The sequence below is a fragment of the Cicer arietinum genome, chromosome 6 (genome assembly GCF_000331145.2).
Source record: "Cicer arietinum cultivar CDC Frontier isolate Library 1 chromosome 6, Cicar.CDCFrontier_v2.0, whole genome shotgun sequence".
NCBI lineage: Eukaryota > Viridiplantae > Streptophyta > Magnoliopsida > Fabales > Fabaceae > Cicer > Cicer arietinum.
The window spans coordinates 63153641-63166116 of NC_021165.2; the positions used below are offsets into that span (position 1 = coordinate 63153641).

The following is a 12476-nucleotide window of genomic DNA, read 5'->3' on the forward strand; positions in this document are numbered from 1 at the left end:
TCCCTTGGCCCTAATCCTCCACAGCCAATTTACTTTGAGAATGCACTCAGTATAGGAGCATTCCATGCATTCCAAAAGGGAATTCTCGTTTCTGCTTCAGCTGGAAACTCAGTTTTTCCTCGCACTGCTTGTAATGTTGCTCCTTGGATCCTCACGGTTGCTGCTAGCACGGTAGACAGAGAGTTCAGTTCAAACATCTACCTTGGTAATTCAAAAGTTTTGAAGGTGAAATTTAAAGCACAATGTATAAATATATAAGACTGTTTGGATAAACAATTTAATGAAGCGTTTATCATATAAGTGTTTATATATAAGCTATTTTTATAACAAAAGATAAAATAGAATTAAAATGTTTTCATATAAGCTATTTTCATAAGCTCTCATGAAAAACTTATGAAAATAAGTTGAAAACAACATGTCATAAGTTGTTTTCATAACAAACAGTCTCACAAGTGTCTAGTCAGTTGATAAGCTCAAATAAACCACTTTCATATATGTAATACATGTGTATATCAGCTAGTTAATTGAGACAGGTTAATGTATCTTCAGGGTTTATCTTTAAATCCGATAAAAATGGAAGATTCTCATGGTTTGATATATGGAAGTGCTGCTGCAGCCTCTGGAGTTTCAGCTACAAATGCTAGGTATGACAATACACACAAACTTCATTGGTAACAATTAACTATTTCAGATTCTACACAACTTTTTGCTTCTTATTCTTGCCTTCTTAGTTCTTGGTATCTACTGTTTGCATTTTAAACAAAATACTTGTGAGAAAATGAGATAATGTTTGTTATAAATCTGAAATTTTTACTTTTCAAAGATATACAAACTACCCTATAAGTCATAAATATAGTCCTAAATTGCAGTCCGCTAGCGCAATTGCAGCTGCATTGACCGCAACTGCGATATCAAGCTTCACAGCTTAACTGCAACCGCGATTTAGAACCATCATCAAGCCTAGAAAAAGAAATTTGCAGATATTTAGAATCCCATATGTTGGTTTGTTTGCCTTAATAAAATCTGAAATCCCCATATTTCTTAAAATTGTTTGTTGTGCTATCTAATATAATTACTTTGAATTCCAATATTCTGCATGAATGTATGGAACCATTTTTGGCTGATAACTGATATATGAAATGCCATGATTCAATTTTCTTAATCCAAATTCTTTTATCTCTTTTGTTACCAGCTTCTGCAAGAACAATACTCTAGACCCTAACTTAATCAATGGAAAAATTGTTATCTGCACAATTGAAAGATTCACTGATAACAGAAGAGAGAAGGCCATAATAATAAGGCAAGGTGGTGGTGTTGGAATGATACTTATTGATCATAATGCAAAAGATGTTGGTTTTCAGTTTGTCATTCCAAGCACTCTTATTGGTCAAGATGCTGTAGAAGAGCTTCAAGCATACATAAACACAGATAAGTGAGTTTTATTTAAAAATCTCCAATATGGAAGTTGGTCACACTTTGATGTCACAAAGATTGATCAGTGAAATATATTTTTGCTAATACTTTTTCTATTTTCAGGAATCCTACTGCTATAATTTCCCCAACAGTAACTGTTGTTGGTACCAAACCTGCACCAGAAGCAGCAGCTTTCTCTTCCATGGGGCCAAATATAATAACACCAGATATTATTAAGGCAAGTTTAAACACTAAACAGTGGTTTAAAATATCGGTCACAGTAATGGTTGCAGTTGCATCACGATCCTTGGTGTTGCTGAGAATCGCGATGAAATGCGGCTGATGCAGCCTCTATTGAGGCCGTGTTGTGGTTTTGGCAACATCAGTAACTTTTATGATGCAGTTTAAATTGCCGTTGTAGACTTCTATTTTAAATCCTGCATTGGACTATTAGAGGCCCGTTTGTTACAAATTAAAATTAAAAAGTGATTTTGGTATTCAATAATTTAGAGATTTTTAAGAAAATCATAAAAAAATTATTTTTTTAAAAAAAGAAAAATCATGGATCGAAATTTTTTTATTTTCAAATTCTGTTTTATTTTTTTTTAAATCCGTAAGAGAAAAATTCTTAAAGAATATATTTTTTTTAAAATAAATCGTAACAAACGCATAATCTTCGTAACTTCAAGATCTTTCTACTTAAACTTTACATTGGCAAAAAAGGATAAAGAGGGTATAGTGCCTGAAGGTCGATCCTATACTTACATTGAGTTTTTTTTTGTTTATCCAACAATGCAGCCTGACATCACAGGACCTGGAGTGAATATTTTGGCAGCATGGTCTCCAGTGGCTACTGAAGCCACAGTCGAACAACAATCTGTCAACTATAACATCATTTCAGGAACATCAATGTCTTGTCCACACATATCTGCAGTTGCAGCAATTATAAAATCTTACCACCCATTATGGACACCTGCAGCCATAATGTCTGCAGTTATGACAACAGGTAAGCTTTTATGATGTAAAACTCCTAGCAACAATAAAAAAAAGATTGAATGCCCAGATTGTATGACTCTATCAACCTAGTCCTCTACATTAACTGTATTTATAATTCCAAACCAGTATTGTCAAATAACAGTTATATATAGTGGCCCTATAGCACAGTAAACTTTGAAAAAAATCACTATTATTCCGCGATACACTATTTAGTGCAGTCTTGTCAGGTAGTGGCTACGGCGGAGCTATAGCATGGTAGCATAGAGGAATTATAACAAAATGTTTTTGTTTTGTTTTCTGCGATATATGATTCACAACACTATTCTCAACAGAATTTATGTTTGTAATCATCCTAAATTGTTGTCTTTTTCTGATGTTACAGCAACAGTAATGGATAACACATACCACCTCATAGGAAGAGATCCAAATGGAACTCAAACCACGCCATTCGACTACGGATCCGGGCATGTTAATCCAGCTGCATCGCTCAATCCTGGATTAGTATATGATTTCAGTTCCCAAGATGTTCTCGATTTTCTCTGCAGCAATGGTGCAAGTCCATCACAACTCAAAAACATCACTGGTGAACTTACTCAATGCCAGAAAGCTCCTATAGCATCCTACAACTTCAATTACCCTTCAATTGGTGTATCAAACTTGAATGGAAGTTTATCTGTTTATCGCACCGTTACGTACTATGGTCATGAACCAGCAGTATATGTAGCAAGTGTTGAAAATCCATCTGGTGTGAATGTTACAGTTACACCAGTGGAAATGAAGTTCTGGAAAATGGGGGAGAAGACAACTTTCAGGATTGATTTCAACCCTTTCATGAATAGCAATGGAAACTTTGTGTTTGGTGCATTGACATGGAACAATGGTAGACAAAGGGTTAGGAGTCCTATTGGTCTTAATGTACTGTCAACATAGAGTTGAGTGCTCTCACACTTGGTTCTACTTTTGGAAAAGTCAAAATCAATTTTGGAGGTTAAAATTGGATTTTGGTATTTTTTGAGTGTTATCTAATAGAATTGATTTTACTTCTCTATAATTGATTTTAATTTGAAGTTATGATTTGTAGCTTTTGAGGCTAAACGTGATTTATATATTGAATTTATTGTTCAACTTACTTTTATAAACATATATCTAAACATAAATCGCTTTATATTCAATTCAATTTATTCTTAATAATTTTATAAAATTAATTCATTCAAAAATCAGTTTTAACCACCACAACATCAAAAGCACTCATATTTTCTTCACTTTTGACTTTCTTTTTTGTATTTTTTCTACTCTTATATTTTTCTCTATCACAATACCCACTTTAAGTTCTCTCTTTCATTTCTCTTTTAGTCGAGAGAAGAAAAAAAAGTAAGAGTGAAAGAAATGATAGTGTAAGGAGAAGAAAAATGTGAAAAATAAAGTATGTATGGTGTCCGATTTTGTTTGTTTGAGTATAAACCAAAGTATTTCTTTTTGTAGCAGCATAAATTGACTCCTATGAGGTGATTGATATTTATTTAAGTAATTGATATTTTTCAATATTTGTTTTTTATGCATCAATCAAAGATCAAACTTTAGATTCAACCATCTAACCACGACGGAGCTTGATCAAATTTTTTAGGGCTGTTAGATTTTAAAATTTCAATTGATAAATTAAACATAATATTTATTGTATATTAAAAATTTAAATTGCAAATTTGCAATGTAAACACAACAAAAATTTGCTAACACAACAACTAAAGGAGGGAGAATCAAGTTGTGCCATTATGGGAAAAACACCGCGTTTATTGTAAAAATTGAAAATTGTTATTACAACTTTAAGAGACGATAAATACATCGTAAACACAACATTGTTAGAGAGTTACTTTCTAAAGGAGATTCTATAGTGAATCATGTACGTATTGATGAGAATTTAGCAGATTCGTTGGCAAAAGGATTAACTAGAGTGAAAGTCCTAAATACATCCAAAAGGATGTAACTATTGTTTATAGATCAATGAGTCACTCATGATGGTAACCTAACCTAAAAGACTGAAGTTCCCAAGAGTTAGGTTAAATGGTAATAAGAAGTCATAGTGATACGAGATCAACATGCTATTATATCTCAAAGAAACATGATTATTGAAGCGATGAAAGTATGAGATAATATACACTCTTAATGAGATCTATACTCTGTGGAGTGGATTACCTAGCTACAAAAGTACTCTTGATAGACTCACCACTAAAAATTGACCTATCGTGACACACAAAATGTTTCACTAAAAGTTAAAAACTGTAGGTAAAAGTCAATAATACTTTGAGTGACACTCAAATCTGGTGTCAACTTTAAGGGGGCGTCCTGCTACACTTTGAAGGCTGTCACTACATGTTCCGAAGATTGTCACTATATGTTTTTATTTCTACCTACAATAACGACTGTCACTAAAACCTAGATAAATATAAATAAATATAAATAAAGAATTAGTCTATTCCTACAGTATTATCTGTCACTAAAACTTAGAAAAAAATATTAATCTATTCCTACGGTATGTCTGTCACTAAAACTTATTATTATTTATTAAATTAAACTTATTTTGTCTCCCTAATTGTAATTCTAAATTATTAATATTAGTAAATTAAATTTAAATTCAAGCTCATTTGGTGTTGAAACTTCAGGCTCCTGTGTCAGCTTTCACCCATATCCTGATAGCGTATTCGAGAAGGAAACATGCTGGAAAGAATTACACTTCTACGAAACTTGGGAATATTTTTGGAAGAAACGAACCAACTGCCCTTGTCATATACCTGCATCTTCAAAATCAACAACTTAAAAGAAATTCAATTGGAAAACTGCTACAAAACAAATTTGACCTTTCTACATTTGAAGCCATAAGCTGAATCAAGATGAGTGTGTTCCCTCCAATGTGGGACTTCTCATTTTTCAATTCACACATTAAAGCCATCATCAATGCCAATTATGTTTCATCATTTCCAACACCAACTGCCCTTGTCATATACCTGCATCTCAAATCAACAACTTAAAAGAAATTCAATTGCAAAACTGCTACAAAACAAATTTGACCTTTCTACATTTGAAGCCATAAGCTGAATCAAGTGAAAAAGCAACAGATGCAAGGATACATGCTAAAGTTGGAAAAATATAATAACTTTATGTTCATAAAGTTTAAAACAACATTTGCTATCAGAACATTCCAAACAATCACAAATCAGTAAAATAGTCAAAAGTTGAAATTACAAGAGGCATAACTGCCGGGCTGCACACAGTATACCACCAACTGATTTACTATATTGGATAATCAACCATCATGAACTGAATCACACAGAATAATAAATCAACTATTTGAAAGGAAAATCAAAGCAAAAGTAACAACAACAACAATAATAATAACATATGAAGTTCAAACCCTAAGAAAAGTAAATTATCATGAAGCTACAACAACTAACTCTTCCTATAGCATAACAAAAAACGAGTTTTAAGATAGAAAATCAAAAGTAAAATATATAGAGTTAAAACCTAGATATGTAATTTTATCAAACAGATGGTCTACACGAAAACATTAAGAAACAAACCAAATATTGATACTGATTAAGATGCAGTGTCTAACAAATAGGAAAGGTAGGAGAAGAAAAAAGGTAGCAGTAAGAGTAAGAGCAGTTACCTTGACTCAAGCAACGACGATGATGATAGTTTCGGATCTCTTTTACTTATTGATTTGTTTCCTTTTCAAGTCCCTTCTTTTCCTACATATTCCTTCGTTTCACAACTAAATGATTAAACAGAATCGGCGAGAAGGCACTGAAGAAAGACATTATGCGTTCTTGCAGGCTTTGATGTTTGTGGGCTTCAATGGGGGTGGTTGAGTTGAGTGAGCCTAGGTTAAAAATTTCTATTATTTTTATTAACTAAGTAATCCAAAATAATTATACAATCCTTCCTTATTTATTCCTCCTTCTCAAAAAAAAAAAAAAATAATAATAATTCATTTGACAAATGCTAAAATTATTAAGTTGCATGTCATATGCTAGTTCATGACCCCGAATCTTTGATCACTATAATGTACACACTACAAACTCCTTTAGTCTTGAGAGCCTTCCACGAAACCTTTCTATGGACTATAGCTTACTAGTATGTGTTTTATCCATACAAATGAAAACCTCAAAACCATGTTTAAATATTTTCAGTTCTTCGAAGAATTTTCCATCAATCATTGTAAGAAATATTTAGCTTTCATGGACATGAAACCAAATTGATTCTATGTGATGTCAGTCTTGTCTTAATCTCTACTTAATAACTCCCCCCCATAGCTTCATATATGAAACTAAGATTTACCCCTCAATAATTTGCAACAGATTTGTATGTCAAAACTTTTTCTTACAGATAGAGATTATGGTATCCTTTACCTTATTTTTCGCTCAATAGCCTAATTACCTGAATTAGAACTTCTTTCAAAGTCATCCTACCATTGGCTAGAATTTCATTCTCAGTTTGCAAGTTATGCAACCACTGCTTGAATAAAGAGGAATCAATAGCACTCATGCAATAGGAAACATAAAAAACCAAACCAAAAGGACCAAAGCTACCCAATTTGTATAACACAGAAACCAAACATCGGATATACTAAATGAAACATGTTTCAACACAAACAAAAACAGCAGCAATTATATGCATGTCAATCTGCTTTTGCTATAGTATTCTGCAAAATTCTAGCATCAAGTTGAATGAAACTGAGTTTACAAATTTTAATTTGATTCAAATTTTTAAATAAATAAATAAAAATATTGGAAGAGGGTCATATGATCATATCATATTTCATAATATCTTTGGCTTTGATAGAATCCCAACTAGAACAATTCTGAATTACTAGAATACCATTTTCCTGATAACTTGACTTTTTTCGGGACCACACTTCCTTCTTAATTCTTCTTGTAGGACATCTATTTAGGACATAGGCTGCAATGGTTACTGCCTTACCCCAAAACCAATGAGGCACATTTCTTTGTTTCATTATATGCTTCTAACCATATCTAGGACTATTTTATTTCTTTTGTCTACTAATCCATTATGTTGAGCGGTGTAAGGAACAGTTACCTCGTATCGGATGCCTTGGTCAACAAAACTTTTCAAACTCTTTTCAGGTGTATTCTCCCCCACCATAAGTTCTCACAATTTCCTACTGATTTACTACCAGAACAGATATCTATTTAGGACATAGGCTGCAATGGTTACTGCCTTACCCCAAAACCAATGAGGCACATTTCTTTGTTTCATCATATGCTTCTAACCATATCTAGGACTATTTTATTTCTTTTGTCTACTAATCCATTATGTTGAGCGGTGTAAGGAACAGTTACCTCGTATCAGATGCCTTGGTCAACAAAACTTTTCAAACTCTTTTCAGGTGTATTCTCCCCCACCACAAGTTCTCACAATTTCCTACTGATTTACTACCAGAACAAATATCTATTTAGGACATAGGCTGCAATGGTTACTGCCTTACTATATATATATGTTTGCTTGGAGAGAATAGAAAGAAAGGAAATTAGAAGGAAGGAAAGAAGGAAATAGAAAGGAAGGAAAAAGGAAGGAAAGAAAATTCAGAATTCCATCTTCTTCCTCCCTACGCGTGACCCCCCATTTTCCCTTCTCCTCCATTTTCGTCTTTCGTTGCTTTATTTCTTCTAGACTAGTAACCCAAGGTTGGATGAGTGTTAGAACAAGGATTTCGCAACTCCACTCTTCCTCTTTGATTCGAAAACGAAGAAAAACGGTATTTGAGATTCAAACACAAACCCCCCCGTTTCTTCTAGATCCAAGCTTCATTTCGCGAAGCGTTAGAAGGGAAAGTTGCTCACTACCACGCCACGGTGCTAGGGGACCAATTTGGAGGCAACGTTGCGAGCGAAGATTTTACCGAATTTACTCACGGTGCTGTAATCGTATGTTAGAGCTAACGTTAAGGTAAGAGCTCCTTCCAAACTTTTAGTTTGCATCTAGGGCCTTATCTGTGGTTGTGTGGAAACGAATTTTGTTAGGATTGGAGTATTGTTCTGGGAAAAATGAATTTACCTCACGTATGTAAGATTTTGAATAAATGAAATTTATAATGTTGATGTGTGTTCATCGTATTTGGCGTGTGCATACTTGATGTTTGTTGGTTGATGTGTTTTGGTGTGAATTATGGATTGAATGTGAGAATTTGTTTGAGTTTGTTTTGTGTGGAATTTGAAAACCATTAAGTTAAATGAGTATTAAGAATGGGGAATCTCTTAATGTCTCGGTTACTTAATATTTGTTTTTGAAAATCGTTTCAGTAAATGAGTATTAAGAATGGGGAATCTCTTAATGTCTCGGTTACTTAATATTTGTTTTTGAAAATCGTTTCAGTAAATGAGTATTAAGAATGGGGAATCTCTTAATGTCTCGGTTACTTAATATTTGTTTTTGAAAATCGTTTCAGTAAATGAGTATTAAGAATGGGGAATCTCTTAATGTCTCGGTTACTTAATATTTGTTTTTGAAAATCGTTTCAGTAAATGAGTATTAAGAATGGGGAATCTCTTAATGTCTTGTTTACTTAATGTGTGTTTGTTTGTGAAAAATCGTTTAAGTTAACCGAGCGTTAAGAATGGGGAATCTCTTAATGTCTCGGTTACTTAATATTTGTTTTTGAAAATTGTTTAAGTTAACTGGGCGTTAAGAATGGAGAATCTCTTAATGTCTCAATTACTTAATATTTGTTTTTGAAAATCGTTTAAGTTAACTGGGCGTTAAGAATGGGGAATCTCTTAATGTCTTGGTTACTTAACATTTGTTTTGAAAATCGTTTAAGTTAACTGAACGTTAAGAATGGGGAATCTCTTAATGTCTCAGTTACTTAATATTTGTTTTTGAAGATCGTTTAAGTTAACTGGGCATTAAGAATGGGGAATCTCTTAATGTCTCGGTTACTTAATATTTGTTTTTGAAAATCGTTTAAGTTAAATGAGAATTAAGAATAGGGAATCTCTTAATGTCTCATTTACTTAATATTTATTTTGAAAATCGTTTAAGTTAAATGAGAATTAAGAATAGGGAATCTCTTAATGTCTCGTTTACTTAATATTTATTTTGAAAATCGTTTAAGTTAATTGGGCGTTAAGAATGGAGAATCTCTTAATGTCTTGGTTACTTAACATTTGTTTTGAAAATCGTTTAAGTTAACTGGGCGTTAAGAATGGGGAATCTCTTAATGTCTCGGTTACTTAATGTTTGTTTTTGAAAATCGTTTCAGTAAATGAGTATTAAGAATGGGGAATCTCTTAATGACTTATTTACTGAATGTTTTGTTTTGAAAATCGTTAAGTTAAATGAGAATTAAGAATGGAGAATCTCTTAATGTCTCGTTTACTTATGTGTGTTTTGGTAAATCGTGCAGACCCGTGATAGGTGGCACCTTGGTAAACGGTACGGGCCCGTGATAGGCAGTACGTTTACGATTTACGTTTGGTAAGTTGTGCAGACCCGGGATAGGTGGCACCTCGGTAAACGGTACGGACCCGTGATAGGTAGTACGTTTACGACTTACGTTCCTTAGGGAATTGTGTTTGTCCGTGAGAGACTGCACATGTGTTTGTTCGTGAGAGACTACACCCTGTTAAATTGTGAATTGTTGGTTCATTTGGTATGTGTAGTAATTGTGTTATAAGTGTTATGTTTTGGAATTTGGTGATAACATGTTGGATTGCAATACCATTTTGAAACCCATGATGTTGTATTAATTGTGTTATAAATGTTAAGTGTTATGTTTTGGAATTTGGTGATAACATGTTTGCTTGCAATACTATTTCGAAACTAATGATGTTGTAGTGATTACGTTATCAGTGCTAAGTGTTAGGATTTGAGATTATGTATGAATGTGATTGAGTTAGTGATGAATTTTTGAAAGAATACACAGGGAAATCGATTTCCCAATCGATTGGATGGGGTAACAGAGACTTGGCTAAACTAACAAAATCGATTGGCCAATCGATTTTGTAATCAGTTTTTCAAAATCATTTAAGAAATCGATTTGGCAATCGATTTGGCAACACAGGAACTCAGCAAAAACTGACCAAATCGATTTGGCAATCGATTTGGCAACACAGGAACTCAGCAAAAACTGACCAAATCGATTTGGCAATCGATTGGCTCAGTAGAAACCCTTATTTTGAGTTAGATAATCGACTGCTCAATTGATTTATCAATGCTTTGGTCAGTTATGTATTATTTGATGTTTTGAGAACTTTATTTTGATTTCATTTTTAATTGGCAAGCATTATATGATCTTTTCGCATATGTAAAATCCCGTTAAGGTGCATGCTTAGTTGAAAATTTATTTTGAGCATTTACAAACTAAATACGGACGGGAATGGAGATGGGAACGCTTGACTGCAGCTACGTTAGGAGGATCTCACGGGGCGCGTGGAGATTACCCAGGGTGTTTAGTTGTGTTGAAATATGATCAGATTAGGTTGACATAGAGGGATCAGATGTCTTTCTTTTGTATTGTATTTATTTTAAAATGGAAGACTGTACCTATACTAATATTGTCAGCTTGACATGTTATTTTCGATGGGTTACATGTACCAACTTTTGACGTGTAAATACTTTGGATTCGTATTTCAAAAACTATTTCGCTGCTTGTAAATTCTGTTGACTTAATCGTCGTTGTGTTACGACTTAAATATTTATCCAAATGTATTTTACCTTATTTAATTCTCTGTTTTATTTTAATTCTTTTGAAAAAAAATACACCCTCGCTTAGAAAAACGGGGTGTTACACATGACACATAGAGAAGCTACTACTCTACTCTTTGAGGCTCAACATAATACAAGTGTGTTCTCTTTCAAATATTTAGGAGAGATGTATAGAACAATTTATAGAGCAATATTAATCTGGAAGAATAAAAGGTTTCATTCAATGGAATAAAAGGTTTCATTTATAGAGCCTGATAATCCAGTGAAATGGATTTCGAAGAAATTGTGATGGAAGAACGAAATTTACTTGAGATTGGGATGGAAGAACGATTTGAAACTTAATTTTTACGATTTTGTGAGACGACAAACGAAATTGAACAAAATTGGATGAATAAAATCGATTTCAAAGGAGAAGAAGAACGATTTGAGAGAAGAGGAACGATTTTACGATTTGAGAGAAGAAGTGCTAAATCGAATCGCAGAAAATCAAAAAGGAAAGATTGAAGAATAATACGAATCGAAAAGGAAAGATTGAAGAATAATACGAATCGCAAAAAATCAAAATGGAAAGATTCGAACAAAAGGATTGAAGAATAATATGAATCGAAAAGGAAAGTCGAAGGAAATCAAATTGTTACCAGAGAAGAGATCAATTTCTGAGAGGAAAAATGAGAAAATGAATTCGCCCTAACCGGAATGTAGAAAACTTCTAAGAAGGAAGTAAGGGAAACATTTTCTACTTTTGAAGGTTTTTGTTCATTTAATTTTTTTTACAAAATAATATAATATTTTTTAGAAACAGTGACACATTAATTGTAGCTAAAACATGGTTTTAGTGACAGATAAAAATATATCACAAAAAATTGAGTGTCACAGTATGTACTTTTTTTTGTAGTGCACCTATGTGAATGTGGAAGTGAAGCCGCTTCCTATGAAATTTTAAATTTCTAGAGCATTCACTATACAAGGATATACATGCATACCATAAATACACAGACTTTTGAGAGTACACCCTATGAAAAGGTTGTGTGTAGATTTGATGTTAGAGATAGAATTCAAGACTACGAATCACTCTTGTTGAATCTGAATCTTACTTGTTATGTAAAGGTTCAAGTCGGATGACACATCTGCTTATGTACAATCTTATAGAATTGTTTGACACTATATCATAAATATTTTTTAAATTCAAGTGAGTGATTGTTGGAAATGGTGACGAGAATAATAAGAGCTAATTGATGTGACTTAAAAAAATAAGGCAAATCCACGTAGGAGGGATGACACACACTAGTAGTATTTATAAGGTTGAGGTATGTCAATTGGGGTGTGTGCCAAGGGGTATCTAATTTTGT

General features: G+C 33.1%; 1 protein-coding gene across 1 annotated transcript in view; it reads left to right on the top strand.

The window, feature by feature from the left end:
* The window catches only part of LOC101511255 (subtilisin-like serine-protease S), a 6334-nt gene extending 2824 nt beyond the window's left edge, over positions 1–3510 (top strand). The window contains exons 7-12 of the mRNA XM_073370010.1: positions 1–225; positions 550–644; positions 1193–1432; positions 1537–1651; positions 2212–2419; positions 2792–3510. The exon at positions 1–225 is cut by the window's left edge and continues 4 nt beyond it. Of these exons, the coding sequence (XP_073226111.1) occupies positions 1–225; positions 550–644; positions 1193–1432; positions 1537–1651; positions 2212–2419; positions 2792–3339 (1431 nt within the window). The 3' untranslated portion in view covers positions 3340–3510. The remainder of the gene's footprint in view (positions 226–549; positions 645–1192; positions 1433–1536; positions 1652–2211; positions 2420–2791) is intronic.
* The last annotated feature ends 8966 nt before the right edge of the window (positions 3511–12476 follow it).